The sequence below is a fragment of the Aphanomyces astaci genome (assembly GCF_000520075.1).
Source record: "Aphanomyces astaci strain APO3 unplaced genomic scaffold supercont1.23, whole genome shotgun sequence".
Classification (NCBI taxonomy): Eukaryota; Oomycota; class Saprolegniomycetes; order Saprolegniales; family Verrucalvaceae; genus Aphanomyces; species Aphanomyces astaci.
The window spans coordinates 228,956-256,807 of record NW_009798286.1 but is presented as its reverse complement, the minus strand read 5'-3'; the positions used below and the strand labels follow the sequence as shown (position 1 = coordinate 256,807).

At 50.3% G+C, this 27,852-nt stretch overlaps 13 protein-coding genes across 23 annotated transcripts; 7 read left to right on the top strand and 6 right to left on the bottom strand.

Annotated features, from left to right (window-relative positions):
* Nucleotides 1-429: 429 nt before the first annotated feature.
* H257_09471 (hypothetical protein) lies at nucleotides 430-2,374 on the bottom strand. The gene has a single exon (XM_009835695.1). The coding sequence runs from the start codon at nucleotides 2,320-2,322 to the stop codon at nucleotides 511-513; it is 1,812 nt and encodes a 603-aa protein (XP_009833997.1). The 5' UTR covers nucleotides 2,323-2,374; the 3' UTR covers nucleotides 430-510.
* Nucleotides 2,375-3,915: 1,541 nt separating this feature from the next.
* On the bottom strand, nucleotides 3,916-6,413 carry H257_09470. 2 transcript variants are annotated; one of them, XM_009835693.1, is made up of 11 exons: nucleotides 6,265-6,413; nucleotides 5,973-6,220; nucleotides 5,883-5,921; nucleotides 5,787-5,829; nucleotides 5,569-5,720; nucleotides 5,416-5,486; nucleotides 5,091-5,371; nucleotides 4,923-5,041; nucleotides 4,588-4,875; nucleotides 4,413-4,522; nucleotides 3,916-4,364 (listed from the first exon to the last, which is right to left on the bottom strand). In XM_009835693.1, the coding sequence occupies exons 1-11, from the start codon at nucleotides 6,383-6,385 to the stop codon at nucleotides 4,061-4,063; spliced, it is 1,776 nt and encodes a 591-aa protein (XP_009833995.1). In that variant the 5' UTR covers nucleotides 6,386-6,413; the 3' UTR covers nucleotides 3,916-4,060. The 2 variants fall into 2 exon arrangements, with proteins under 2 accessions (XP_009833995.1, XP_009833996.1); XM_009835694.1 differs by having other exon boundaries at nucleotides 5,787-5,921.
* A 218-nt stretch (nucleotides 6,414-6,631) lies between these two features.
* Nucleotides 6,632-7,182, top strand: H257_09469 (hypothetical protein; the record flags this gene model as incomplete). Its single annotated transcript, XM_009835692.1, has 3 exons — nucleotides 6,632-6,842; nucleotides 6,906-7,104; nucleotides 7,164-7,182. The coding sequence occupies 3 exons, from the start codon at nucleotides 6,632-6,634 to the stop codon at nucleotides 7,180-7,182; spliced, it is 429 nt and encodes a 142-aa protein (XP_009833994.1).
* A 220-nt stretch (nucleotides 7,183-7,402) lies between these two features.
* On the top strand, nucleotides 7,403-8,426 carry H257_09468 (hypothetical protein; the record flags this gene model as incomplete). Its single annotated transcript, XM_009835691.1, has 3 exons — nucleotides 7,403-7,508; nucleotides 7,566-7,836; nucleotides 7,922-8,426. Exons 1-3 carry the CDS (start codon nucleotides 7,415-7,417, stop codon nucleotides 8,424-8,426), a joined length of 870 nt encoding a protein of 289 aa, XP_009833993.1. The 5' UTR covers nucleotides 7,403-7,414.
* A 1,861-nt stretch (nucleotides 8,427-10,287) lies between these two features.
* On the bottom strand, nucleotides 10,288-12,357 carry H257_09467 (hypothetical protein). 4 transcript variants are annotated; one of them, XM_009835687.1, is made up of 6 exons: nucleotides 12,095-12,357; nucleotides 11,904-12,023; nucleotides 11,608-11,843; nucleotides 11,322-11,561; nucleotides 11,125-11,272; nucleotides 10,288-10,676 (listed from the first exon to the last, which is right to left on the bottom strand). In XM_009835687.1, the coding sequence occupies exons 1-6, from the start codon at nucleotides 12,344-12,346 to the stop codon at nucleotides 10,428-10,430; spliced, it is 1,245 nt and encodes a 414-aa protein (XP_009833989.1). In that variant the 5' UTR covers nucleotides 12,347-12,357; the 3' UTR covers nucleotides 10,288-10,427. The 4 variants fall into 4 exon arrangements, with proteins under 4 accessions (XP_009833989.1, XP_009833990.1, XP_009833991.1 ...); XM_009835688.1 differs by having other exon boundaries at nucleotides 11,322-11,843; XM_009835689.1 differs by lacking the exon at nucleotides 12,095-12,357 and having other exon boundaries at nucleotides 11,904-12,082.
* Nucleotides 12,358-13,098: 741 nt separating this feature from the next.
* On the top strand, nucleotides 13,099-14,313 carry H257_09466 (hypothetical protein). Its single transcript, XM_009835686.1, has 4 exons — nucleotides 13,099-13,665; nucleotides 13,726-13,791; nucleotides 13,848-14,066; nucleotides 14,121-14,313. Exons 1-4 carry the CDS (start codon nucleotides 13,171-13,173, stop codon nucleotides 14,223-14,225), a joined length of 885 nt encoding a protein of 294 aa, XP_009833988.1. The 5' UTR covers nucleotides 13,099-13,170; the 3' UTR covers nucleotides 14,226-14,313.
* On the bottom strand, nucleotides 14,307-16,168 carry H257_09465. 2 transcript variants are annotated; one of them, XM_009835684.1, is made up of 5 exons: nucleotides 15,837-16,168; nucleotides 15,512-15,787; nucleotides 15,165-15,439; nucleotides 14,943-15,081; nucleotides 14,456-14,896 (listed from the first exon to the last, which is right to left on the bottom strand). In XM_009835684.1, the coding sequence occupies exons 1-5, from the start codon at nucleotides 16,128-16,130 to the stop codon at nucleotides 14,534-14,536; spliced, it is 1,347 nt and encodes a 448-aa protein (XP_009833986.1). In that variant the 5' UTR covers nucleotides 16,131-16,168; the 3' UTR covers nucleotides 14,456-14,533. The 2 variants fall into 2 exon arrangements, with proteins under 2 accessions (XP_009833987.1, XP_009833986.1); XM_009835685.1 differs by having other exon boundaries at nucleotides 14,307-15,081.
* Nucleotides 16,169-16,190: 22 nt separating this feature from the next.
* Nucleotides 16,191-17,582, top strand: H257_09464. Of its 2 annotated transcripts, XM_009835682.1 has the most exons (4): nucleotides 16,191-16,717; nucleotides 16,773-17,024; nucleotides 17,092-17,216; nucleotides 17,274-17,582. In XM_009835682.1, exons 1-4 carry the CDS (start codon nucleotides 16,225-16,227, stop codon nucleotides 17,520-17,522), a joined length of 1,119 nt encoding a protein of 372 aa, XP_009833984.1. In that variant the 5' UTR covers nucleotides 16,191-16,224; the 3' UTR covers nucleotides 17,523-17,582. The 2 variants fall into 2 exon arrangements, with proteins under 2 accessions (XP_009833984.1, XP_009833985.1); XM_009835683.1 differs by having other exon boundaries at nucleotides 17,092-17,582.
* A 712-nt stretch (nucleotides 17,583-18,294) lies between these two features.
* Nucleotides 18,295-22,049, top strand: H257_09463. 2 transcript variants are annotated; one of them, XM_009835681.1, is made up of 13 exons: nucleotides 18,295-18,419; nucleotides 18,582-18,742; nucleotides 18,871-19,049; nucleotides 19,126-19,291; nucleotides 19,348-19,497; nucleotides 19,570-19,683; nucleotides 20,007-20,152; nucleotides 20,239-20,453; nucleotides 20,500-20,583; nucleotides 20,630-20,671; nucleotides 20,733-20,786; nucleotides 20,876-21,718; nucleotides 21,807-22,049. In XM_009835681.1, the coding sequence occupies exons 1-13, from the start codon at nucleotides 18,335-18,337 to the stop codon at nucleotides 21,878-21,880; spliced, it is 2,313 nt and encodes a 770-aa protein (XP_009833983.1). In that variant the 5' UTR covers nucleotides 18,295-18,334; the 3' UTR covers nucleotides 21,881-22,049. The 2 variants fall into 2 exon arrangements, with proteins under 2 accessions (XP_009833983.1, XP_009833982.1); XM_009835680.1 differs by having other exon boundaries at nucleotides 18,301-18,419; nucleotides 21,804-21,985.
* A 150-nt stretch (nucleotides 22,050-22,199) lies between these two features.
* On the top strand, nucleotides 22,200-23,647 carry H257_09462 (hypothetical protein). Its single transcript, XM_009835679.1, has 8 exons — nucleotides 22,200-22,267; nucleotides 22,342-22,416; nucleotides 22,467-22,678; nucleotides 22,729-22,870; nucleotides 23,185-23,238; nucleotides 23,281-23,326; nucleotides 23,391-23,438; nucleotides 23,487-23,647. Exons 1-8 carry the CDS (start codon nucleotides 22,229-22,231, stop codon nucleotides 23,534-23,536), a joined length of 666 nt encoding a protein of 221 aa, XP_009833981.1. The 5' UTR covers nucleotides 22,200-22,228; the 3' UTR covers nucleotides 23,537-23,647.
* Nucleotides 23,648-24,207: 560 nt separating this feature from the next.
* On the bottom strand, nucleotides 24,208-24,821 carry H257_09461 (hypothetical protein). The gene has a single exon (XM_009835678.1). It carries the CDS (start codon nucleotides 24,566-24,568, stop codon nucleotides 24,269-24,271), a length of 300 nt encoding a protein of 99 aa, XP_009833980.1. The 5' UTR covers nucleotides 24,569-24,821; the 3' UTR covers nucleotides 24,208-24,268.
* A 66-nt stretch (nucleotides 24,822-24,887) lies between these two features.
* H257_09460 (hypothetical protein) lies at nucleotides 24,888-26,894 on the top strand. The gene is made up of 3 exons (XM_009835677.1): nucleotides 24,888-25,186; nucleotides 25,237-25,285; nucleotides 25,382-26,894. Exons 1-3 carry the CDS (start codon nucleotides 24,947-24,949, stop codon nucleotides 26,833-26,835), a joined length of 1,743 nt encoding a protein of 580 aa, XP_009833979.1. The 5' UTR covers nucleotides 24,888-24,946; the 3' UTR covers nucleotides 26,836-26,894.
* H257_09459 (hypothetical protein) lies at nucleotides 25,998-27,762 on the bottom strand. Of its 4 annotated transcripts, XM_009835676.1 has the most exons (4): nucleotides 27,488-27,762; nucleotides 27,357-27,421; nucleotides 27,139-27,300; nucleotides 25,998-27,065 (listed from the first exon to the last, which is right to left on the bottom strand). In XM_009835676.1, exons 1-4 carry the CDS (start codon nucleotides 27,732-27,734, stop codon nucleotides 26,940-26,942), a joined length of 600 nt encoding a protein of 199 aa, XP_009833978.1. In that variant the 5' UTR covers nucleotides 27,735-27,762; the 3' UTR covers nucleotides 25,998-26,939. The 4 variants fall into 4 exon arrangements, with proteins under 4 accessions (XP_009833978.1, XP_009833976.1, XP_009833977.1 ...); XM_009835674.1 differs by having other exon boundaries at nucleotides 27,357-27,762; XM_009835675.1 differs by having other exon boundaries at nucleotides 25,998-27,300.
* Nucleotides 27,763-27,852: the final 90 nt, after the last annotated feature.

The following is a 27,852-nucleotide window of genomic DNA, read 5'->3' as shown; positions in this document are numbered from 1 at the left end:
AGTTTTGAAAACGCATAATACAAAACAGAAAATGTCTGAAAACTATGCCAGGCTCAACTAACGTTATGACAACAATAATAAGCAGCAACAAAAGCTACATATCTTGCTCCAACCGACAATTAACACCGGCGGCAGGGCAACGGGCTCACCTACTTACTACGTAGTAACCAAGAAGCATGGACAAGCATGGGACATGAACATTCGAAGGTCATTGACAAATACACCTCGATAGTGCGTTCATCTGCCCTCTAGGACATTTTCAATGGACAAGAATGGCCCAAGGTCTCAAGAACGCCCCGATGATTTACCAGAGGATGATCACGAACGTCCTGTAATAAGAACTTCAAACATGAGCTCAAACATGTCGACAGGCGAGCACTTGATTTAACTGTTCATTGAAGGCGAACGCATGGAAATACAGAGATTTTACACACGCTTGCTACCGGAACTCATTATAGATTAAGTACTGTACAACTACATACTTTACAAACATACAACGCTGATCTTCTGTCAGTCAGTGGAGCTATCCCCGTCTTCTTCCTGGTGTCGACTCGGCTGCCTTGTTTCCAGGACGGTAGCATCCACATCTTCGGCAATGATACGTGTGATGATGACGTTGCCGTGGACATTCAGCAAGGTCGCGATGCGGTCGGTGAGGTAGTCGCACGCGACGACCACCTTGAACGCAGGCGGGAGGACGTCGTGGGGGCGTTGAAGCACCGTGTTCCAGATCGTGAGGATCATAATGAGTCCGCCGTTCGGGATTGGAGGGGTCCCCACAGATGACAGGAGCGACACGAGCAGCAAGATGGCTATCTCGGCGACGTTGAGTACGTAGTTCTCTATGTACGCGATGAAAGCCACGTGCATGGCCATGTAGATACCCGACGCATTCATGTTGACCACGGTCGCAATGGGAAACACAAACTCGGGCACGATCTTGGGTACTTGCTTGGTGGCAATCATAGTGGAGATCGCGATGGGCAACGTCGCCATCGAGCTCGACGCGCCGGCTGCAAACACGTACACTGGCGCCATCGCTTTCATGTATGCAAACGGATTTGCGTGCACAAACAGGTAAAACATCACAGGCAACACGACAAACATGTGTGTGCTAGCCGCCAGCGCGAGCGGCACGACCAACTTTACCGCGTCTTGAAAGAACGACGAGAGTTGGCTCGACTCGACGTCGATCCTGGCAGACATCATCGTCGAGTCGAGAATGGCCGACGCGATGATGCTCACCATCGCAAATGGCGTCAAGTCTACAACCCAGCCCAAGAGGAGGAAGAACGCGTCGCGCACACACCTCAAAAACTCGTCCAGCGAGTGCCCGAGGGGGCTATGTGGCAGTGCGTTGGCAGCGGCGGCGGTGGCGATTCCAATGGGGATGGCCACCATGATCACGCTGAGCAGGTTGCCCTTGGCCATGGCGTCCAAGATGTTGTCTGTGACGAGCTGCTCCACGACGACCATGACGTGGTCCGTCAGGCTTCGCGATTGGAGGACTGGCTTATTCAAGACAAAGTAGTCGGACGAGTTGACCGGTGTCTCCAACGTGACCAAGCTAGCTGCTGCTGCAGACGTCGACACGAACGAACAAAACGACATGTTCCCTGCCCATGCAAACAACGTAGAGTCGTTGATGGCCCGGGCGGTAGCGTTGCCACAACCAAACACGACAGACCCGAGAACCTTTTGAGACTTTGCGGGGATGGGCATGGCAGATGGAATCAGCGCCGCTTGAAACAAAAGCACCGCCACGGCGCCGGCGATGCCCGAGCACACCGACGACAGGAAGAACAACCCCATGGTGCGCCACCCGAGCAGTTGGCGCACACGACCAGAGAGAACGGCGTCGGCCACGGAGGCCGCCGTGTTGGCGAGCACCATGGGAATGATGGCGCAGTTCAGCGCTCGAATGAAGAGGTGACCTGGCTGTTGGATCCACTTGCTCACACTGGCCATCCACGGCGGTTTATTGAGGGATTCGTAGAGAAAGGAGAGCAGGATACCGAGCACCAGGCCCAGCAGACTGCCGAGAAGGATACGCATGGACGGACTCTTGGGGCCTTGGATGCCACTTAGACCAGGGAGGCGTCGACGACGCGCACCAGCGAACGATGGCGCGGTGGCTGCTACGCGGAAATCCACGTCGAGCGTCTGAGCCGTGTGATGGTGCCCACATGGATAAGGCTGTGGGCTCTCGTTCGAACGAATCGTCGTGGGTGAATAGGACCGTTGCTCGATGGCTTCAGGGTCATACAGCACGATCGGAGGCTGCTGCTGCCGATGGGCCATGTTGATGTGTCGCACTGCCATGAGTTTTGTCAGTCGAGTCACAAGTCGAGTAATGTTCCACGTTAATAATGTTACTGGGTGTACCAATGCAAAAAGTCGACCATGTTGGACTCTTGGTCCTAATCCTTGGCTACAGGTGGCTGCACCAGCTGGAGCTACAGAAAGCTTGGCACCAACACATACTTGAACCTTGTCAGGTACTCCGAGTAAACTGCATTTAATAATCAATTTGTATATCCAGAACAATATATCAATAACATTATACATTTTCATCAATTCTGGTGATATATTTGTATATGTTGTACCATGTCGTATACTACTGTAATCGCTCAAGATATCGAATACTTCGAAGTAATTCCCTGATAGCAACAGTTCCACTATTTTTGCGCAATCACTTCTCTTCAATAGAAATAGTAGCCCTGTAACCTCGGAATTCCGAAACCCCTTGTGTTGGTATTCCCAGGGTTAGTAAGTTGCATCATCTTAGCTATCGCTAACCACTGAAATGCACTTACTCCAGAAGTAACCCCTAGCTGGAATAGCTGGAAGATGTTGGTATACAGTATGGCATACACGACGGTATGACATAGGTAGAAATAAAAAGTGACACGATTACGTAAGCCATAGTGGATAACGGAATTACTGTGATTAATTCAGTTTGGGTTATCATTTTTAAGACATTCCTCCGCGAGGGCGGAATTACTGAGACGTTGTCCTAAGATTGGACAACAGTTACGATGCATCCTTTGTATTATTTCAAGGGATATTGTCATTACTATGCCATTTGAAGAAAATGGCAAGCCCCTGTGAGAGAGAGAGGGAGGGATTGTACGTGTCGAATAGTACCGGTAGTCCTTCCAGGACCTTCCTGGTTGTGTTCTTTCGAGAAACGGCTGTCGCACCAGATGGTGCGACAGCCGTTTCTCGAAAGAACATAACATAATCGAACTGGATCTTACTTTAAGTTGGCACCACTGCTTTTGAGTTTTGAAACTGAGGCTCCAAGGCGATACAACTGATGGCATTTCGCGGTGGAATATACTAGTAACGCTAGTTCCTACACTACCGGTACCGGTAGTCGCGTGTCAGCATTGACATATAACGTTATACTACGAGTCTTCAAATTTATATCATTGCTGCCTCAAAGGGTGCAAATGCGCAACTTGTCGGCTTCGACATACCTGTACTGGTAGTACGGTGGGTGAGTAAGTTACGTCACAATATTTCACCATACAGTACTACAATGAATCCTATGGGAAAACGTTCAATAAACATGGATACCGACCGTTCAGCCAACACTGACTGTGAAAACCGTTCAAGCAAATTTTCTTCCCGTAACCCTCTAACCCCCGGACTTCGTCCTACCCCCGCGTGCACATACTTCGAAGTATAATGCTAAATCCCCGGGGTACAGCGGATGCATCACCAGTGGTTAGCTATCGCTAACCACTGAGATACGCTTAACACCTAGTAAGAGTTGACATGGTCAGAGTACAAAACATATGCCTCATCTAACTAGAGTTTATTAGCTTGAACGGTTTTCACTTTTGGCTGAACGGTATCCAGATTTATTGAACGTTTTTCGGGGTTTGTCTACACATGTAACAATCGCCATCGCCAAATCCACACAGTTGACTTACTTAAGCTTACTATTTCCGCAATAGGAACGAACAATCATGACCCTATCCAATATGGGGGTGACCACGGTCACCATTTATCGACAAGGATAGGCCATTTGATTCGGGGGCAGTGGGAAGTTCTAGTCGAGCACGCCAGTTAAGTCGACAGGGGACACCCAAGTGGGGTCCAAGTTCATATCGCAAACGTGTCGTTCGTTCACCTTGGGCAAACTGAAGTGCTTAACATGTTGAGGGGGACAAAACTCGAGGCGGTGTCGACTGATGCTCGGGGCGTCGAAGTACGTTGCTTCAAAGTGGAGCTTCTCGTGCGACAAGGGCGATTTCGACCATGCCGCCGCCACCGCCGATTTAGGGGGGCTGAAAATATCACCGTTCAGCAGGGGACGCACGGGGGAATGTGAGTCGCTCCACATATGCGGCTTGCTGCACCATAAATGACTCAATATGGGGCAATGAATATAAGGCACGTACATCACCACCATCGGGGCTAGACTGCTGCTATCCAATGAGATGGATGGGGCGGACATCGTCGGTCGCAACAGGGGCGCGAGGGGGCGTCGATGGTGACACGCAGGAGATTTCTAATCATACATAATATATAATCCTGAGTAAATCCTTCCCACGCGCATGAATAGAGGAAGTATACTTGTCGACGGCGGGGGCGAGATCGAGTCCAGTGTAGCACGTTCTTGTTGAGTGAAGGGACAGGCGTCCCCTTGTTGGGGGGTATTGGAGGGTTGGCTTTGGTTTCCCTTAAGATGGCATGCAGTTGGCTCTTCATCTCAAGTCGCTGCATTGCGGACAAGGACGTGTAGAACGCCACGGCTACTTTGACGCCCGGCGCAGTCGCAAACTTGTGGGTAGGGCGTTGCAAAGTTTCGCGAAAGTGACCGAGCTCCAACGGCGACAGCGTATGAATAAACACAAGCAAGTCCTAATGTAACTTCGTTGACTGAAGCTTTTGACATCAACATACACGACCTGCTTGTCGACTACACTGTGGTTGTTGCAAAACTCACACAGTTCTGGCACGAGTGTGAAGTGGCTCAGCTTGGCCAAATATACCTGGACTTGTGCCTGCGTCGTCATGGTGGGATGCACTAGATCAAGATAAGTGACCAGGGGAGAAGTTAAATTTAGAAGTCATACCTCCAATGGGCGACGCCAGCACTCGCCACCTGGGGGGCGTCAACTCTCGTAGCCATTCAAGGCACGGAAGAAGCGATGCCGAGTCCATGGTCACGACGGCATCGAGCACCAACGACCGGACGCTGTGCACGAGGGGATCCAATCGAAGCCGCATCAGTGGTGCCACGCCATCGAACGAAATGTGCAGGCGCAGTAGCAGCGCTTGTAAATCAGCGAAGTGCGTGTCCTCTTCATGTCGAGCTAACCACGTCATGGTTCGACCTCGCAAACCCGGGTTCGTCCTGATGTTCAAACTCAACCAAGATCTAACGTGATCACAACTTACCACCACCGAGAATCGGCTGCCACGACGCGATCGAGGTAGGCCACTGCTGCTTGCGTGGCACTGTACCGAGTCTACAGTATGACAGTGTTGGTACCAAGTACAGTCAGTGTGTTTGTTGATATCACCAGAAAACACATCGAATTTTGGGTTTACCGATGTCGAACCATCCAGTTGTAGCACTCGAACGACGATGGCATTGGAGCTCTCCCATGATCCACTGGGCAACATACATCCGAGGAGGTCGTGCACGGCGGTAGCAATGGCATGTGGGTTGACACGATTGCAATCCCGTAATGCATACGATGCTAGTCCACTTGTTTGGTAAATGACTTTCTTCAAATCGGCATTAATATACCGAGGCGATGGGATACCTGGATCGATGAGTTCGTGCACCATGGAATCCAACAACTCGTCCTAGCAAAATGTTGACATGGTCGCGACGAAATATAGAGCGTCTATAGGTGTACCGGAGATACGTGTAGAAGGGGCCCCCACATTTCGACAAGCTGAGGCGAGTCTTAGAAAGTGCAAAAGTACATAAGGTAGTCGTCATTTACCTGCTTGACCAGTTGATGAAAATGCATATGATCTAGGGCATTGTCACTGGGGACATCCATAGCCCAGTCGTCGACCATGTTGGCGGTGGTGGAGCTGCCCGTACAAAACTTGGCCACTGACGGATACAGTCGGCAGTATTCATCGTAACCTACAAAGCCATTTCTTTCGCCCACCACGGCATGCCAGAGCCTGTCCACTGCCTTGACTCGACGATTCTCCAATTCGATGCCATGGGCTTTCATTTGATCTGCAACTTGGTCAGCGTTGAAAGATCGTCAGGCTAGTTTGTACCAAGGACTTGGAACGTTAAGCCAGACTGGTGGTCGACCTCATCCACTTCTTCAAGACGCACTGGAACAGGACTGCCAAAAAGACTTCGTCTACTGTCTACGATACTGAGGCTGCCCATCATGCCTTCGTCTGACGGTGACTTGCTTGGCTTGTGCTCGGTCTATTTTTAGGTCGTCGGGATATTTAAAGTCGCAACAAGTTTGGCGTGGACTACTAGTATATGCCAGGGAACATGTCAAGATCGGACGTTTGAACCCCGGACCTCGAATCACAAGCAACAGGCAATAATAACGTTGCCATATCGAGCGAAACGAGCATATACAGTGGGTGTAATGTATTCCCCGAACACCTGGTACTGTACACCAACATGTTTGGTGTTGGCATGATGCTGCGATGTGTGTTCGAGAATGTCAACGACCATCGACAAATTCAGTCGTCAGCGTACCAACCGTCCTATTTTGGACCTGGCGAAGTCATGCATGGACTTGACGAGCGGTCGCCAGGCAGTGCCAGGAACGTTTTAAGGCACGTTTACGCTCGAGTGAAATGGGTGGCCGTCACAGTCGCTCACATCGACGGTGCTGTCCATTCTCGTCCAAGAAGTGGTGCGTTCTTAGATATCTAATGCTCACTTTGCACAGGACTACATGTTGGATATAGCTGGGCTATGACGTCACGCACTTTAAGACGGGCAGTGGCGGTCCCGCGACCCAACGCATGTCGGGGGTGGGTAAAGGAAGATGCACCCTACAATGCCGAGATCTGCGCACAGACGAAACTGCAAGTGCTCAATGTGTACGCGAACGAATCGCCGGTGGCTAGCAATGCCTACGTAGGCCAGTACGTGTGTATATCCAGACAACTACTTCCTTGTTGCTGACTGGTCACTCGGGTTGTAGACCGGGGTGGTTCACATGAGCAGCTAACGTTGCCGAAGCCTCCAAAGGCAGCGCGTCAACCAATGGGACCTCCACAACTAGCCAAGACCCAAGAAGGGAATGAATCCATTGTTGTCAATAGTTAAGAAATATCGTGATGGCTGATGACGCAGTGACGTTTGCCCGACCGTATTCGGCCGACTTTTGGCCGGGAATCCACGTTCAATTCGGATTTGGTCAACTGTTATTCCGTCCAAAATGCCAACTTCACGATGATGGCCGACAAGGGCGCGTGCCCAGATGGAGTGATGGGCTGCTGCAACGGCTGCTCCAAGTCGAACGCCTGCACGTTGGCCAAAGCTCAGGGTACTACTGTTATTGTGCTTGTTTTGAATTCGATATTTAAGGTTTCCTGTGACACAGGCAAAACGTGCCTGATCGTGACCATGATGTACAGCTTCTTTAACCCGGGGTATCTCGAAGCTGCGATTGCCAACAACAACATTCCAGCGTACTTTTGCTTTTCGGGGTACGACAGCATGGAGGCGGTGACGGACGTGATGAACAAGAACGGCACTGTCACATTTTACCATTGCGAGCCCGATTTGTTTCACTTGAAGCACGAAGGAAAACTCCAGCGCATCGCCCTGTCCAACGTTGTCGCGACCGCCACCAGCGGCTTTGGAGAGCGTGGGTACTAGTACGTGTAGTAGTAGTGTTGGCATGTACTAGTAGGTAGTTGTGTCCTTCAGGCTTTCTGATCAGTTTATGACCACTAGGTATGGCAACCAAACGGAGAACCCCGTCAACGTGGATTTTACGCCCGAAAAACTTGAAAAAGTACTTTTCCAACCTGCTGCGCCAAGATCCGTTGCTCGTCGACTTCTTGACCAAGTTTCAGCTCGATCAAGTCGACATCAACTCGCTGCTGAAAGCACTGGTCACGATTGGGACGGGTCCGAGCCCAACCCGTCGTTCACCACCGCTTGCAATTGGGTTAAAACCAACTATATGACGTGGAAAGCGTGGCTGGATCCGTTGCCCCTGTGCTCGTTCCAAGGGCACATGGAGCACACCGTCGGCGGCTGCGACAACTCGACCCCGTACAGCAACGTTTCGTTCGTGTGGGCCACCCCCGACCCGGCGAACGCCATTTTGCCCTGCCAATTGCGAGGGCGGGATGGCGAGTCTGCCGCTACCAATGCTCACGAGTCGGTCCTGCGACTGGCTCGGCGCCAACGTCCCCCTGTGGTTGCGTTGGCTCGATACGAAACCGCCCTGTGACATGATGTTCTACAACTACGCAATCAGTCCGTGCGATGCAAAGGCCAAGCGAACAGTCAACTTCGCGTGGCTGAGCAGTGCGGGCGGGGAAGGGGCAGTGTTGCTTCCCGATACTATGCAATGCGACTACGTGCCATCGGAATCCAGTGTACGAAGTCTCCATGTATGTCATTATGTCGACATATTTTACCGTGAAGGGTTGTGGGGGATGACACGAAGTCATGTCAGTGTGCTCGAGCAAAGAGTATTTATTGTCTTGTCAGCCAAATATGGTGCGTGGGTAGCTATATTATTTGTGTTGGGGGTGCGTGACCGAGTAGGGGGGGAATTCTTAGAATGGAGAAGTGAAGTTATTTGGGTGCAAAATTTGGATTTGACTGCGAGTGTTGATTCTCCAAATCTATCGATCCATTCTTTGTACTGAATTTTCCCCCAATTTGCACGCGTTTGATTGGCCATTTTTATTACTTGGTGGCTACGTTTTTAAAACTGCAGTCCATTCCGTTTAGAAAAAATAAAGGAACAAAGGAGAAGTTGAAGAGGCCAAATATTGTGAATTCGCTATAAACTTCCAAAATTCGCCTGGTTATTGAATCACGCCGGAAGTTCTGATTGGTTGAATATACTTGTCCTTTCTGCAAGAGCCAATCAAATCCACTAAAAAATGGATTAGCAATAGCGTCGATTCGTGATTCGATTTGGCGGCGAGATTCGATTCGACGGGGTCTGGAAATTCGTATCGAATCCACAATAACTATCTCATTTATATTGTCTAATTTATATAACTATTTTGAATACCTATATGATTGCAGGAATATGAAAATATAACAAAAATAAAAGTTGGTGGTATACTCCACGAATTATGAAAGATATGCATAACGTAAAAAACCACTTAACCAATTTAGGAAAACTTTGTATTGTCCACCTTATTATTTGTTCAAGTCAAAACCTCTGTCAAATAATGCTGACCATTCCGTCACGTGAATACAATGCAAAAACGGAGTAGAAGCCGTTGGTAATAGTCATTCAAGATTGGGTTTTGAAGTACCCTAGCCGACACGGGCCACATTGGGTTAAATCTGAGGTTTTGTCGAGTGTTAAACTCAGTGAACATCCTTCCACAACAGAAGTATAACTCTATAAAACAATACCCTTGTACAAATTATATGAAATCTGTTGTAACCGCTTACCCTAAACAGCATTTCAATGCTCCGACACATATATACTTTAAGATTATAAAAGTTATCCTAAATTGGTTATCAAAATGTAAGTACAAATGCTTAGAAAGTAACAAATATTTACCTGTGACGTTCATCGTCTAAAATGATAATTCGATTAGCGGCGCGTCTTATTGGAATCACTATTTAAAACTCAAATATCGTGACGGACTCAAAAGTTATGTCCATTCTACTCAGACGCCTCCAAAAAAGTTATCTTAAATTGGTTTTTTACGCTAATGTATGTATTATAGATTTATTTTAAATAATATTATTTTTGTGTGGACTTTCGTCACCAGATCACGACGCCTTCAACACTCCCAGCACAACAAGCTTGATCTTTTTGTCCATAGCACAACAACAAAGTAACCGATACTACTACTGTCCTCTGTACTTTGGCTTATACAATCTTACAGTGTTACTACGGTCCACATATACAAAGCTCGACAGCACTATGGCAAGTCCATTGCAATGTATTATAAATTTGCCATAAATTTCCCAATTTCACGCAATTCGGTAAACCAGTCACAATCCTCGAAATGTCATGGAGCACGAAGTCAAATGGAAAAAAAGTAGCCAATCAGCGACGAGCATTTTCAGATTGACCATTGGGAGCCCGTCGTGGTCGGTTTTGACACAGGGTCCGGAAATTCGTACCGAATCAATAATATTATATAATACTATTGATAACAAACATGATCAATCCATGACTGGTGTACTGTATACCCCCCCCACGCACACAGGTATTTGTTTTTGTTTTCATTCGTCTGGAGTGGCTTCACTGTCAACCAATGGCATTTCGCAGCAGGCCAAAAAATACTCGCGGGTGCGCTTGCTCCACCGTGGAAACGTATCGCCACCCTAGGAACGTCGCGCACTGGACACACGAAATGCACTGCCATGTATAGCCTGGGAACCAAGTGTCTGCGAGCGACGGGGTGCCCACGGGGTCGTACGTGGCACGCTCCACGGCCAGCATGGTCAGAATCTGGTGGATGGCGCCGTACGGGTTGACAAATGTGCTGGCGGGGCCCTATACACGGGGTACGGGGTGAGTTTAATTCGAAATTCGACTGGACAAACATATATATATATGTATATATAAATACTGTACAGCGAAAATATTCAGAGACTCGAACATCCATCGTTGATATAAAAGAGCCGACAACGCAGCATTATATTTGTTGTGTACTTTAAAGTACATTCTAAACTGGCACGGGGCATGGAGAATATATGTGAATCGACGACACAATTAAACGTATATTAGAGAAGAATCGGCAGAAGATTTGAGCCAATCAGATTGGAGGAAAGCAACATCAACGTCTAAAATAAAATAAAATTAGTGTGTGTATGAATTTAATTAGTGTGATCACCACAGGACAATTCTGTGTATACACACAGATAAAATCAGGATAAAGAGTCGATCGATCAATTGATTGGGCGAAATCAGTCCAAATACTAGAATATATAATCATGTTTACCCCGTGATCGGCATCTTGCTTCAGGAAAATGGCCCGTGTATGGGCCAATGTCGTGGCGCAGCCTGAGCATTGAATCACGGCCGACTGGTGGTGCAGCCACTCAATGAGCGCTCGCAATCGACCGACGACGCACGATGTGGCCAAGAGTCTACCACAACATGAGCTATTATTTCACGATCCAGTTTGCAGTAGCTCACCGCTGACGGGTGGCCAGACCAAGGTTGAGATGGGCGGCTAGCCAGTACGAGAAGCGCGTGGGGTCGGACGGCGCAGACATGGCAGCAGATGAGGTTGAATTTGTCGTCGATGCCATAAACGCATGGTACTCGACTGACTGAAGCAGGATGGATTTCGCTTGATAAACGAGGGAAGGGCCGTCGAATTGCATGTACTGCTGGGGTCCCCAATACGCAACAAGCGAAGGTCGCCGTCGCTTTCTAACATCGGGAAATGAGAGAGAATGGCTAGAGGTAGAGGTGTTACAGGGACGAGGAGGGGCCGCCGCGCCGGAAATTGATGGGCATCGGGCAAGGCATCGCGTGAAAGTCGGGCAGGATGCGAACTTGCGCGGACACGCCTTCCATGAACTGACCCATCGTGTGATGCAGCGATACGCGGTCCACGAGCTCGAATCGCTGCCTGCCGCGACCAACGATCGACAGGTGTTGGTCGCCATATTCGTACATTCGTTCGATTTGAATCACCGTGCCAACATGGCGCTGCAGCGTCAACAACACATGAATCATCCAACGAAGGAGAAAAAGACGGCAACTACTTACGGGGATGTTGGCGTTGATCAGGGCGAAAGTGTCGTCGCCGTTGCGGAGCCGCGTGGTCATGAGCTGTAACGTGGACGTGGCGAGCATTCGAAGTGGCAAGGTTTCCCCAGGAAAGATCACCTATGACAAGGAACCAACCATGCACGACTGACTCATATGTTTATATTCGTCAAAGAGAGTCGATGTAGTACCACGTTGGGCAACCACACCAACGGCATGGCAACGAGGCTGCCGGGCGTAAAATGCGCGGATGTGGACGTTGTCGCCACTGTCAAGTCATCCCCGAGATACGAATGGTCCACGATGAAAGGATCGACATTCACGGGGTACTCCCCTTCATCGTCCTCCTCATCACTGGACTCGACTTGGGACGAAGCTGTGGACCCTGCTTCAGTCCACAGCATGTCCACGTCGTCGTCGTCGTCGCTCGACACAACCCTCATCGAACTTCTTTCTAACGAATTTAGGTCCATCGTCCAATCCGTAGCACGTATACGACCCTGTTTTACCCAATCATAAATTCAACCAAAGTTGTTTTTGATTGGTGAATAATGCGATCTCGTACTCGTACTAAATTCGACAGGTTGACTTTCAACCGAAAAATAGAATACCTTTGGCAGTTAATAAAAAAAATGTACAGTGTTTACACTTTGTAAACTGACACACTTTCGTGGCCAATTTTGAATCTATTTGAATGTATTTTCATTCCACAATCTAGGAGTGTAATCTCAACGTTGCGCTCTGTTATACGAGTCAAAGTGATATGAAATTCATGCAAGTTTAGGTTGAGTTTGCTTAGGTTGAAGGTTGACGAAACCGACGTAACATCAATGTTTGAGGTGTGATATCACGTGAACCAACACGAAGTTCATGAATCTGATTACATATTCGTTGAAACTTGGTGAGAGGTCTATGGACAAAACTTTTGGAAGTTGAAACTTGGTGAGAGGTCTATGGACAAAACTTCTGGAAGGATTTGGACAAAGTTTAGGTAGGGTTATTTACAGTTAGGTCAAAGCATTGAATTTTCAGTTTACAAAATGTAAATGGGTTGTTTACATTTCGAAAACATTTTATATTCATTTGAAATTAAGACTTTTCATTCGAAATTATATTACGTTGGCGAAACCGGATTTCGCGATTTCCTACATACAACGAAGCGTTTTGATTGGCGAATAATACTTGCTTTCTTCTGCGATGAGGTTTTTGTAGAAGGCGCCGCCGCGGGGCCAAATTCGCATAGAAATATACCAGACTTCTTCTTGCAATGGAACCTCCACCACCGACGATGGCAATTGTGGCTGTGTCGCAACGAAATGACGACAATTCTACCGCCGCCTGGGTGTGTTCCACCCGTCGCCTGCTTCTCGAGCCCAACACTGCTATGGACACATGGGTCAACCTCGAGCGCTTCATTGCCGAGTACCAGCACCGTCCATTGTCCGAACGCCTTCGAGATCGTCAACGCCTTCTTGTGCAGCGGTTGGCGTACTCGAGTACGGCTCGCAAGTTATTCGGCAAACAGCAGCCGACAACTAGCACGTCCCCCCGGCTCGTCCAATTCGAAAAGACCCACGCCGCCCTCGTCGACGAGCTCCAGGCGCTGATCGGCCATGCCAGGACCACAGCCGCAACGTTCGCGCAGATGGGCCATCTGTGGTCGGCACTCGTTGAAGCAGACGCATGCGCCTTGGTTGAACAGGCACATGTGAAGTTTTTAGCCGCCGGTACCAAGTTGGCTACGCTGTGCATGACGTGCGGGGTAGTACCAATTTGAATGGTTCGTAGTACATGTTTTATTGACTTGAATACGATTGCCTAGACGGAGATCTTGGCCATGATTGTGCAACCCCTGGAGGCCAAATGCGAAAAACTCAAGCAGTTGCATGTGCGTACTACGTCACAGTCGTCACCCATCATAACTATCCTCACTTCAAGGGCTAGGGACTGCTACGAATCGAACATGACATGCAATTGTTGGTGCTCGCCGCGACGCGCAAACTGGAACGAGCCCACGCGACTGGGAGTAAAAATGTGTTTCACCGACAGAATGAGCTCACTGCAGCCAAAGGGTATGCCACCCGGGTCGCAACCGATCTCCATGTCATCCTGGATTGGGTGGACACAATGCGCAGGCAGCTCGTGCGGCTAGAAATGAACTCTGTACGTATCATCCATGCCAACGTACAATATGCTCACACTGTTTGACATGTTTAGTTGGCATCCTTGTTGGCGCGACATGCGATGACCGCTGCTGACACGCTACTGAGTCCCGTTGACCAAACTGTAGTGACAAGAAGCAGCAACCGCAGCGTCGACTAACATGCTGACTCAGCGCGTCTTATCATTCAGCGTCAATGAAAAATGGAGCGAATCTATAGTCTAACGTTAACCCCCTTTTGCATTCTAGAATTAGGGTAGAATTCCCTGTCCTACCAAGGTGTACTTCATGTGGACACTGTATATGCATGACATAAAAAGGTAAGTTGCAAGGTGGAAGCATTCAAAATATAGCCACATAAGGTCGACGTAATCATTCTCGTTTGTGTGTGCGACAATGTCAAGTTGCTAACACCGCGAAAAGCCTCCAAAAATCACATCATTTTGTTTGGTCTCTATTATGTCTTTAACTATCGCAACGTTGTGAACTCTGCCAGCGCCACACCACGGGTAGCAGCCCCCAACGCTACTGCTTCTTCTGCATTCTCAATAACAAGCAGTCTAGGATTGTCCAGCGCGTGGCCCACGCTGGCCTGCACGAGGGGCGACTTGCCCCCGCCACCGACCACCACGACGGCATCCACCGCGTCCAGCTTGGCGCGTCGCAGCGCTTCTCGACACAACGTGGCGGCATGTTCCAGGGGCGTTTCCATGAGTCGATGGAGCGCGGACGACGTAATCGTGTGTTCGAGATGCTTGGCGCCACTGGCGTCGGCCGTGATGAACGGCAAATGCACTTGGCTAAACGCGGCGCTACTGAGCTCGTGCTTGGCCTACAGCGTGCCACGTCACAGACCACAACAGGTATTGTAATCGTACCGCGTCCGCCGCTTGGGTGAGCCGTTCCATGGCCAGCGAATCCACACGCAAATCAATGCCATGTTTCTTTTGAAAGGCTCCTGCGAGGTGCTCGACAATGTTTGCGCTAACGGCGACGCCACTGCAAACTGTCGTGGTACTATACATTGATATCGATCGTGTCAAACCAACTAATCACGTAGGAGTACCGAGAGGTAGTAGTAGTACTAGTAGACCACCAACCTTGTGCTAAGGATCGTAGGCGAAGTCATGTCGGCGTCGCAGTGGAGGATCGAGCACGTGGTTTCAATGCCACCCATGTCAAACACTGCCAAGTGCTTGACTGGCGGAGTGCCGGCGTCTTCCTTGGGGAGAGACAGCGCTGCGGCGACGGATTCTGGGACGAAGTCCATCACGCGGTAGCCAGCATGCTGCAGAATGAGCCGCAGTCGGTCTAGAGGCGGGCCGTCGTAGTGCGAAGGGACAGCGCACACACAGGGCAACAAGTCGTCCATGTCCTACGGTCGATCGATCGATAATGTAGATGGTGTGTGAATGCAAATGGTGGAGGGAGAAAGGGAATAATGTACGTTGTGATGCTTTTCGAGCGAGCTGCGCACACGACCATGAAGGGATTCAAGCAAGGATTCCAAGACAGTGTCAACGGTAACGCTGTCGTCGGCGCCTATGTCCAGGATGCCAGCGGACGACGACGCGTCCGTGAGCAGATGCGCCCGCAGGTTTGGAACCATGTTCTTCGCGGCAAGGTTGCCAACGACCAACTCGCCGCTGCGGACTTGGGCGGCCATGCGATCGGATTCAAACACAGTCTTGTATGGCTTCGTCTCTAGGTCGATCCCGCACGCCTACGACATGTTGAAGCGCTCGAGATACGGGGGCGCGATGGCGACGTACACGTGCGTTGATGGAACCGAGATCCAAGCCCACCATCACACTCAGAGGTTGGTCCCGGGGAGCGGCCGCCGCCTCGCGTTTCTGCTTGACGCGTTCTTGTGCGCGAATGACATACCGCGTCGTGATTGCCAGCCCGACACCGACCGCTGCAATCACAAGAGGTAGACGCTGCCGCGGTGCGGACGCATGGAAACCGGAGATTTGACCAAGATGGGAACCATGCAATGACACATTGGACGCCGTCTTAGCAGTCGTCCTTCCATCCAGAAGCATCGTTGTAGCACCTCGCCACATGATGAGGCGCTTGGTTGAAATTCAAAGGAGATGACGATATCCGGATAATTGAATGTGTATCCGAAATTACATTGTCCACAACGTTTTGAAGAATATGAAGTCGATGGCGTTCTCCGCAGGATCCTGCCGCCGCGTGGTTGCGATGGCAGTGCCTACTTCTGCTTCCCGATCTTTCTCCAAGTTGGTGCGACCGGTGAACTCGGCCGTGCTCCAGCAACTGGAGATGTTCCCAGAGTTCAAGGAGTGTGAAGACGCCTGCCACAAGCATCAGTATGCTCGCGCTGTGCCACCGTTAACGCGAATGCTGCAAGTATGCGACTCCATTTCGCCTGCATTGGCGATCGAAGCGGCTTGGGAGTTGGGCAAGGTCCATGCTCGTCTTGGCCATGTCGACGAGGCGGTCCGCCATTTCAAGCGAGACTCGGTGCATGGGACCGAGCAGTCGATTCGGGTGCTGCTGGCCCACGGAGCTGGCGCCGCGGCACTCGCACTGGCAAGCTCGTTGCCTTCCCCGTCGAAAGAAATATACACTGCCGTGGCGCAGTACGTGTCGGATGGGTCGGTGACATTGCCAGCCACCGCCGCAGGTACAAAGTACAGGATGATGTCCCATAGTTCACGACTGCATATGACGCCTTGTAGACACGATCATTGGCTCCTCTGGTGTAGCTGACGCCGTGTACAAAGCCAACTATGCCGCGCTCGCTGCAGCCAGCGACTTGGTTATCAAAGCGGACACGGCTGGCCTACCTGAGAGTAGTCAAACCAAGAACCTTGACCAAGCTGTGACACTGTGGAACGAACTCGTGGATGCCTTTTCAACGCAAGACGAGGACGCTAATACGACGACACCAGCAGATTTGTCATTTCAAGCCACTGTCTTGGCCAACTTGGGTCCGTCTATAAAGCAACGGCCCCACCCTTCGTGACTATAATTTGTAATGGTGGAGTTGTTGAGTAGGCGAAGTCTACCTCGCCCAAGGTCGCAACGAGGACGCAATGAACATCCTTGGCCTGGCTCTGAAACGCAACGAAGCTGTGCCGTCGGAACCTCTCGAGTTGGCGCGGACGTTGGGGCTCCTTGCTGTAAGCGCAGCGTGCCACGTAATAAGGTCGTGAGTGACGATCTTGGTGGTGGTGTAGGTGGGGTACCATCGACTCGGTCAAGCCGTGTCGAGCGAAGGGTTGTTCACGAGCAGTCTGGACAAATACGAAGCCGCTGCCCCACTGAACCGTGCCCATTGTGTCGCCTATGCCAAGACCTTGGTCGGGTATGGGCACTTGTTGCAGCAGTGGGAAAAGCGCGAAGCGGATGGCGCGGCTAAATTGGCCAAAGGAACGGAGCTACTTGGACACGACTACTGGCTGCCCCTTGTGTACTTGGGCCTCTAACAAGATGAACCACGATTGTTACTTTGTAGTACGAGTAAGGGATTGACGGGTAGAGTGTACGGTTGTTGTTACATCTGTCCAACGTCAAGGTCCATGGCGTGATGGCATGAAAAGTACACACGTAGGATACGTACAGTGGTCAAAATCAGTGAATATGCACCAGGTATATATTGTATTCGGTACACTGGCAAATGAAGGGCTGGGTGGTGTTGACGGCGTCTGAGGCTGCCACGTACAGTATAAGGCAATCAAGTGCCAAACGACCACCGTGCAAGTCGTGCCCTATGACCATGAATGCGGAGCGAAATCTACTCATTGGGGTGGAAGTGTTCATCAAAACTGCTGGTGTGTGTGTCGACGATTCCAGTTGTATGTAGTTAGTTAGCTACGCTTATATACGTGAAGCCGACTCCTCTAGTACGGGGCTCGTTACAAAATGTGAAGCCGACCATGTTGTAGCATGTTATCGTAAGGGGTGTAATTGACGACAGAAAACTGTCTTGAATCTGCACAGCAAGGGGGAAATGATGGCTATACAGACTGCAGTGGCTAGCCTCACGCGTGTAAAGCTCCAGTCTATATTGTCCGTAACGTAAAGTGCCAAACACTCCGAAGAGGTGTCGACAATGTCAGCATGATGCCACGATATCCCCAATGCGGCCGCGTTGCCAACGAGAATGAATGGCACGCTACACCCACCCACACCCAAAATACAATCATTGAAACCGCTCAATGGTATAGATTATTGGTGGCCTCTTAAAATAACTTCATCGTCGGTTGTGTGTTGTCCCCAAGAGGCGTGACGGTCGCGGATGGCCGAGTACGACCCCGACGCTGCTATCGACAGCCAAGGCCAAGTGATCGGCGACTATGTCTTGGGCAAAACCATCGGACGAGGTACCTACGCACATGATACGTCGAAGAAGCAGGGCTGCCAGCGCCTGCCACAGTCTAGCCCAAGTGGCTTTGAAACTGTAGCCGTGTTGAGACTACGCTTGGGATCAGTGCTTCCAGTGACTCGGCATGACTAACTAACAACCTTGAACGATGCAACTGTAGGCACGTTTGGCAAGGTCAAGATTGGCATGCACCTGTCGACAGGGGAAAAGGTGGCCGTTAAGATCTTGGAAAAGTGCCGGATCCTGGAAATCGCAGACGCCGAGCGCGTGGCGAGGGAGATCAAGATCCTCAAGCGCAATTTCCACACCAATGTTATTCAGGTACGGATCGCATCATATCAACCTGTCCGATCATTTCGCTTGAGCAAGCGCTGGTCGATATAAATATATGGGTGCTGGCAAACGATACTGCCCATACGAGATGACACCCTCATCACCTTTGTTGTTAGTTGTACCAAGTGATTGACACGTCCGAAGCGATCTACTTGGTCATGGAGTACATTGACGGCGGCGAAATGTTCGAGTACATTGTCAAGCACCATCGCATTCGGGAAAAGGAAGCTGTGTACATGTTCTTGCAGATTGTCGAAGCGCTCGACTATTTGCATCAGAACGACGTGACCCATCGGTATCTACACATATATATATGTATATCTTGTACTATAAATTTCCAATACATGACATATATCTTGGATGGTTTCTAGGGACTTGAAACCGGAAAACCTGCTGCTCCAAGGCACGCCAGCGTCGGGATTGCTTGTCAAGGTGGTCGACTTTGGGCTGAGCAACACACACGAAGGCAACCGGTTGCTGCAAACGGCGTGTGGGTCGCCGTGTTATGCCGCGCCAGAAATGATTGAAGGCAAACTGGTAACGTTATGTGCAATATTCTCGGTTGTTCCGACGTGGGATTGACTTGTTTTTAGTATATCGGTCCAAAAGCTGACATTTGGAGTCTCGGCGTGATTTTGTTTGCGATGGTGTGTGGGTACTTGCCGTTTGAAGACAACAACACGAGCGTGTTGTACAAGAAGATCTTGTCGGGGCAGTACAAGGCGCCCAATTACATTTCGCCGGTACGTACATCATCTGTTGTCCATCGGGATATGTCATGCCACATTATCACGTCTGATTCCTGTCGAACATAGTCGGTCCAAGATCTGATCCGAAAAATCCTTGAAACCAACCCCGACAAACGGTTGTCGCTAGCCGATATTCAAGACCACGCTTGGTGCAAAACACTCGACACCCCCCTTCCGCTGGTAAGACAACCAAGTTTAGTTTGCGGTAATATTGATTTGATACGACTTGCCAACCCGATCACGAATCGCTCCCATTGGTCAATCTGAAAATATGTTTGTTGCGGATTGGCTACAATATAATTTTTTCATTCTGCGGATTCGGGAAAGCCGATGAGTGAGTGTGGCAAATTCCTAATATGCCAATGTTCTAAAGCGACAAGCCTCCGAAACATATTTGCTGCTTCGTATGTCATGGATTTGATTGGAGTATGCGTTTACTACATGTAGTAACATGTGATAATGTGTTGACACTTGTGGCTCATTGTACTCTTGTGCATCGTTAGAACGCCTTTGCAAGCGGAGACAAGTCGCTCAATGATGCGGCGTTGGCCAAGCTAGAAGACATGGGGCTGAAACGAGAACTGGTCGTCGATGCGATTCAAAAAGGCGTCCACACTGCGTTCAGTGCCGCCTACTACTTGATGCTCAAGTTCGTCTGCCTTGATTCTTTTCTTCTTCTTCTTCGTGGTGTGGCTAATGTATACTTTGTTTCTGTGGTTGGATTACTGTAAACAGCAAAGTGAACCGCCCGTCCGAGCCCACCGTGCGCCGACGACGGTATTCTGCCTACAACCAAGGCAAAAAAAACAACGTTCAAACCGCGTTGGACGAAGCGGCGAAAGCGGCGGCGACTACTACGACTACCAAAGACATTCCAGGCAAGCAGACGCCGCCCTCAACGGGGCAGCGGTCCCCCACCCAGCCCAAACAAGACCCCGTACCATCGAAAGGTATGTACATTCATTAGGTACATATCTGCAGCTAAACTTTCCCTAGACTCAACACCGCCCTCCTCGTCCAAGGGAGGAAAGGCAGTCGCGGCCGTGCCTCAAACAGCGGACATTCGACCGAATGCCAAAGGTTGACCTACCGTCGAATATCTCAAATCTCATGCGATTCCTTGTAGATTCGCCCAAACCATCGGTTACCCTGGAACCGCTTGTCAAAAGTACGTGCTCACAATTGCACCACAATGTTGGACTGGCAGAGAGCGCTAACGCTTGATGTAGTCACGACCACGCCAATCGTTCAAACAGCAACTGTCCCTCCTGTTGTCGCAAAGGGTATATATATATAAATAGATGTGTATAATGTCATCTTTTCGCCTCATACCAATACCGTTGTATACATTGCATTCTTATATCCCAAGTAGAAGCACCCAAACCAACATCGTCCCAGTTGGAACCTATCAAGACAGCGATACAACCGACAACAGCGACAATGTTGGCTCCCATTCATGCTGGTCCCACCTCCCCCGTCAAAGGAAACGCAGTGCAGGCTGGGGGGACTACCGCGAGGAACCCGCCGGAGCCCTCAATTACAGCACCCCCTCCGCATGGCTCGCCTTGCCCGTTAGTTGGAGGGGGGTTGGACTTGCCCACTTCGAGCGGTCCACCGTTGTCTGCGTCGTCGTCCGTGAGCAGCATCACGTCTGGCCGAAGTGGCAAGCACTTGGTCGAAGGCAGTGGCGCCGCGCCGGTGGTTGGCATCCAGCCCATGCCGCCAACCGAATCCAAGGACAGTCGACCCAAAGGACGGGCGACGATCGCACTGGGCAGTGTCCTCGCGCCACTGGCCCAACGCTCCAACGAACCCGCGCTGGCCATTGCCACCAACGCCAAGAACATGATGCCGTTCAACTCGAACGCCGCCCCCATCAAGCCGCCGCCAGAGTCGGTCGTAGCCAAGAAGCGCGTGTCCCGCCACGGCAGCATCTTGACTGGCACGGACGAGCCGTCCAATTACGACTTGGAAATGATGAAGATGCTCGTGAACCGAGAAAACTACGGCACCGGGTCAATCAAGGAGGAAAAGCGTTCGAAAGACAGCTTGCGAACGGACACGAGCGAATCCACGCTGCTCCCGAATGCGTCGTCGGTCATGAACGTGATCAAAGCAAGTTCGTCGAAATCGGGAAATGACGACAGCTTCAAGCTCGTTGCCCAGCGCCGATCGTCACACGATGGCCTGGCAGGAGCAGAACCCGCCAACTCAGGTACATCTATCCCAGCTCAGCTGTGCACAATAGTACAATAGTGCTAAATAGTACCCTGGCAAGCTAACTCTCTTTGGATGGGCAGTAGGAGTCACAGGAGGAGTAGGCAAAGACTCAACCAGCGGGCAAAGGCCTGCAGAAGGAACAAGCGTGACGAGGTAGTAGCAAGCATGCTCAGTCCTGCAAGCCTCAAGCAACCTATTCCTCCACTCCTCGCCGTCCTCCTCGTCGTGCTTGGCTCGTACTCTATAGATAATGTTACCCCGCGTATTTTGTTTTTGTGCTTTGATACATGAACAAGTATCGTACGACCGATCGTGACGGGCTTAACAGTACACTGTACTATTAATATTAATAGTACTGTAGTTCATTGCAAGACGTAACGGTTAGTATTACTAGAGGAAGTCACGATATCCGTACAATGATCCATTTATCCGAAATAACATCCGTATAAGTCACGGATTATCCGAATTATTTGACATCCGCGGCCACTTTTTCGCGGCAGGAAACATGCTGAACCATGTCCGAAGCAACGAGATGGAGTTCATGGTGTGTATCATGTATAGGTCGTTGAATGAACTCGATAAGGTGTTGTGACGACATCATGACGTGGTGTGTTGTAGGCTGAGCAAGAGCTGATCTCGATCATGCCATACTTTGAGCTGCAGGAAAACGGAGGCCGGTTGAACGGAATCAGCGTAAGTTCCTTTTCTAGCGTGTGCAGTCAACCTACATGTGCGCTCCGTAGGGTGACTTTGGTCCGTTTCATCCATCGACACCGACCCAAGTGCCGTTGTGGCTGGCGCTGTCGCTCAAACAACTGCAGAAATGCCGCATCCTCCAACCGTCTTGGTTCACCGTTGCGCACCTAAAAGACCGACTAGACAAAGAAACCTCGAGCGAACTGTTTGAGGAATTACCGTTCCATTACCTCGAGATCGCAGCCCTCCTCGTCAAACAGTAAGCACGCGACGGCAACCATCACCTCCCATCTCACTTTCTATCGACAGCGCGGCCGACGATATGCAACAAGTGGAAACCATTCGACTGGTATTAGAAGACATTCAGCAAGTGCGTCAAGACAAGATCCGAAATGGTTTGGTGCGGATCGCTGCTGACGTGCAAACTGGCGGCACAGCATATGCAGTGCAGGTAGCGAATATATGCCAACACATGATATATTGTCTATCTTTACCCAAAATTTGACTTTTGTGCCGATTCGCCAAATATATCAATCGATTCGTTGTATTTGACTTTTGTATGTAAAAATAAATCGTCCTGTCTCACACTAATTGAAGTCACTCACGAATACGATGTTGCATTCGTCGTGGATTTGATTGGCTACTTGAGTAGTGCTTTGGGTTTTGATTGGTCGTATATCGATTGTCTGCGAATTTGAGCACCCCACTCTAATTTCGAATCGACTTGACAATACCACTTGAAAACGTCACATCTGCCACGACTAGCTCAACAACGTCGCAGCCATGGAAATCAACTCGGTGCGCCAATTCATGACCAAGGTACGCATGCGATTTCCCCATACTCGAGCTAACGTTGAGTAGTCGTTGACCAAGTTTTACGGCCTGGGAGCTGCACGACTCACAGCTGGTATACAGACACAGCTGGTCAAATGTATGGTTTTCGTCATATTGATCGTAATATGATGGAGTAGATGGAGCCGAGGGACCTCAAAGTCAATTTCCGAGTCAGTCATCATCCGGTATAATTGGACGTGTTACATGCAAAGTGACGTGACTATTGCCTGTAGATCGCGGCCCTGCGTTGCCAGAACAATCTCGGCTACGGCGCCATCGTTAAGCTTGCATCGAGCTATAAAGTTGAATTTGACATGGTTGTGCTACCATTAACTATGTACAATACTTCTCCTGTCGGCTACACTGATATGGGTGAATATGATCACTTTGCGGACACCGTTCGGACAATTTCAGTCGGACATACTTGACATTTGTATTGGACTTAAGGGGAACATATTGTGTCCGAAGCACATATCAAGCAAATATTTGTCCGAGTCGTTATGGTATGGGAATTAGTATACTAGTAGTACTACAGTACACTGCATATATACTAACTATACCTACGGTACTCTCGTCGTTCCGACCCACGATCCATGATTGGTAGAAAACAATCACCCAGATATTTTCAACCAATCACCTGCCACTATGTTTGCGGTTTGAGAGGCAACTGGATAACATCAAGTGAAGTGGCTCGGAACTGTTTTCAGCCTAGTTATGGATATTTTCACTCGTTTACTCCGTAGTAACGTTAACAGTTCATTCCTTCAACATCGACATTTTTACTAGTAAGTTACTTATTAATAGATGCAATAATTTGGAGTACTACTTAGTACTTAGTACGTAGTAACGTTAGTAGTTCATTTTCCTTCAACATCAACATTTTTACTGTTAGTAGATGCAATAATTTGAGAGTACAGTAAAGGAACCCCCTCCATACTGTAGCCAATAATAACAGCGAAGCCCATAACAGCGAATATTTTTGTTATATTCGACTGGTTGTGTATACTATCCCAGCTCAGCGTAAGGTACGCCCACTACTCTGCTGGCGACTTGGTGGAGCTTGGCGGGTATTGGCAGACAGACTATTTGGTCGTCGAGCCGGCGGGCTGACGAACGTGGTGACAGCGACGGGGTTGACCTGGATAGGCAGTTGCTGCCTGCTGCCGTCTTTGCGCACCACGGGATCGCCGCCTTTGGCATCGAGTTGCGCCGTGAGTTCCCGTTCCTTCTTGTCTTCTTCGGCGGCCACAGCACAGCAAATGCCGCAGAACGCCGCGCATGCCAACCCACCAAAAATGTCTTCCGCGTCACTCATTCAGGTCAAATTCAACTATGGCCCCTTCAACAAAGACTATCGACATCTCCAGCGACCATGAGCTTCATCCTCAGGAACATTCGATATCGCATCATGGCGAGGTTGCACACGACCGCTACTACGTTGAGAGTGAGTTCTGCATTGCCAAATCTTGTAACCGTTAGTATGGACTGCTTGTAACTGTTCGTAAGGGCTACTACTACAGAGTAGTACTAGTAGTACCTACTACTAGTAACATGATGGCAAACGATCCGGCTAAATCCGGATAAACAGATATGACCCAAGCGCCAATCGAATTGGCTGGTTCAACAAGTTACAAGGTTGCCCATCGTAACCTCATCCCACCAACGGCACCACCTCGGATCACCGCAATTCACGATGGCCGAATCCAACTTGGACGAACAATCTCTCTGGCGAGACCGGAACAAGATCCTTGTGGCTGGGCTGCCCATGAATGCCGATGATGCGGCCCTCGCGGCCAAGTTTGAGTCGTTTGGCGCAATGTTTCAGGCCAAGGTTGTGTTGGACAACAACACGAGAAAGTCACGTGGGTTTGGCTTTGTCACGTTCCAGACGTATGAGAGCGCGCTGGATGCTGTCCGTGGCTTGGATCAGTCGGTAAGCCACAACTACACAAAGTCATGCATTGACCTCGTCCATTGCATTAGAAATGGGATAAGCGCGTGTTGAACGTGCGTTTCCTGACGCCGAAAACAGGTACACTGCCCCAGCATCTCGAGCCACATTTTTCCTACCTCGTTCCTTTTCCGTCATGGAGCACTGCTAATGCGAATGCCATTCTACACGTTGTAGGCTCCAGTGGCGCGCCCACCAAAGCCGCCGCGCCAGTCCTTCGCGTCATCGAACCTCGACCAGAAGGATGCACGACCGTGTTTGTAGGCAACATGCCGTACGAGATCACGGAAGACTTGCTCAAGAAGGTCATGGGTGTGTGCGGCGAGATCAAAGCGATTCGATTTGCCGAAGACATCACGACCAAGGAGTTCCGAGGGTTTGGCTACGTCCAGTTCTTCGAAGGCGACGCGTGTGAAAAGGCAGTGCAAACGCTGCACGGCGCCGTAGTTATGGGGCGGCCGCTCAAGGTCGACTATGGCGCCCGCGACGCCCCACAAGTAACCGAGGCCAAGGAAGCGCTGCAGAAGAAGCTGAAAAAGGGGATCTGCCACAAGTTCCAACATGGATTGTGTGACCGCGGCGACTCGTGTAAGTTCGCCCACGTCGAGCCCGTCACGTCGACCACGATCGACCTTGGAAACTACCCCACGACCTCGACGAAAGCACTCAACAACGTGCCAGACGATGCGCCCGTGTGCATGGCATTCCAAAACGGCAAGTGCAAGCGCGGTGATCAGTGCAACTACCGCCACATCCCGGGTGCCAACGGCGTCGTTGCACCGCAAGTGGTGGCGGACGAACGACGACGTCATGTGGTTGCCGACGTCGATGAAGAAAGCAGCGACGACGACGATGACGACACGCCGGTGTGTCTGGCCTTTCAGAAAGGCAAGTGCAAACGAGGGGACCTGTGCAAGTACCGACACAAATCTGCTTCTTCTGACACTTCCCGAGCCTCTCGCCCCGCCCCTGTGGTGGTCGCTGCTGTGCGACAACAGCCCCTCCCTCCCCCCGTCCGCCAAGTAGCGGTACCCTCTCATCAACCGACCTCGATCCCTGTTGTTCGAGCCACTTCGTCCTTTAACACCCCGTCAAGCACAGCCGTGGATGATTCGTCGATTCCGATTTGTCAGAGCTTTCAAAAGGGCACGTGTAAACGAGGCAACCAGTGCAAGTATCGCCACGAAGCAGCCAGCGCCACTACCGCGACTTCACAATCAAGACATGTCGACGAGCCATCCACACCCGCGAACGCCACCGACGAAAATTTGGTGTGTCAACGGTTCCTGCTCAAGGGCAAATGCAAGCGTGGGGACATGTGCAAGTACGTTCACAAAGGCGGCGAAACGGCCAGTGGGCGCGACGACGAGGAAGCGGTCGCCCCGCCGCCACAACGCCGTGCCCGGGACCCAGAAGTGGCCCGCGATGACCATGACGAAGCGTCATCTGTTCCCATCTGCCAGAGCTTTCAAAAAGGAACGTGCAAACGGGGCAACAAGTGCAAGTTCCGCCACGTAGCCCCTAAAGAGCAATGTCAGCGGTATCTGCAAGGAAAGTGCACCAAGGGGTCGCAGTGTGCCTTTTCGCACGACGACGCCGAGGAGCCCCCGGCCAAGAAACCAAAATACTAGGGGCGTCAACAACAAAATAGGAATACTTGTCAAATTAACAGTAAAAAACAATACGAGCATTACATATGTATGATCGTGTCGTCTGTATGTGGTTCATGGAGTTGTTAGAGGTTCGTGGCGTTGTTTCGAGGAGTGGGGGGTTGCAAGTCGGAGGTTGGCAGCAATGGTTGGTGGGATGGATGTAGCCGGCGCTCTTCTAGGAAGGCTTGGCAGGCCATGTTGGCGTGGTACTACAAACTCAATCGGTTCGTGCCTGGCTCGTGTAATATATTGGTGGGTCGTTGGTTGTGCAAAGTGCAGTACCGTCGTGTACACGAGCGCAATTGCAAAGACAGAGCCAAGCAGCATACATGCCACTTCCCATCCGTTCGTTGGACTGAACGACATGTCCAGAGACATGCTGACCATCATCATGGCCTCCCCGCCGCATTGGAATGCGGCCACAAGGATGCTGGCGTAGTAAAACTAATCACGTCGTTCATCAGGATATGCAGAGCAAGCACAACAAGACGGCTACGCACAAATTCAGCCAAGACGAGCTGTCGTTTGCTTCGAAGCTTCGGCGACCCCACTTGGAACGACCTTCCTGCAAACGTGATAGAGTGATAGTTGTATCCAAGGCCACAAGAAATACCAAAGTACAGTACAGTACCTAGCGCATCTCCTGACATTAGAGACGATGCAGATGTCGATTCCTTGATCATTTCCGCGGCGTAATACCCCACGCTGGCCACGACAATTGTGAACAACGACATCCACCACACGTTGTACATAAACAAGAGCGACAGGACACTTAGCGCAATCATGATGCTGCATTGATGGCTCAGAATCTCTCGTGCAGACTGCACCGTGTGTGGTGCCAACGGCAAGTTGGCGCTTGCAGGGATATGAAGGGACATGGGAGTTTGATGCGGGTGCGAGCTGGACGAAAATGGAATCCACTTCAAAACGTTCGATATTTTGGGGCCAAGAGTTTGTCAAAAGGCGTGACCAACAGCCAATGGCATCGCACTGTTG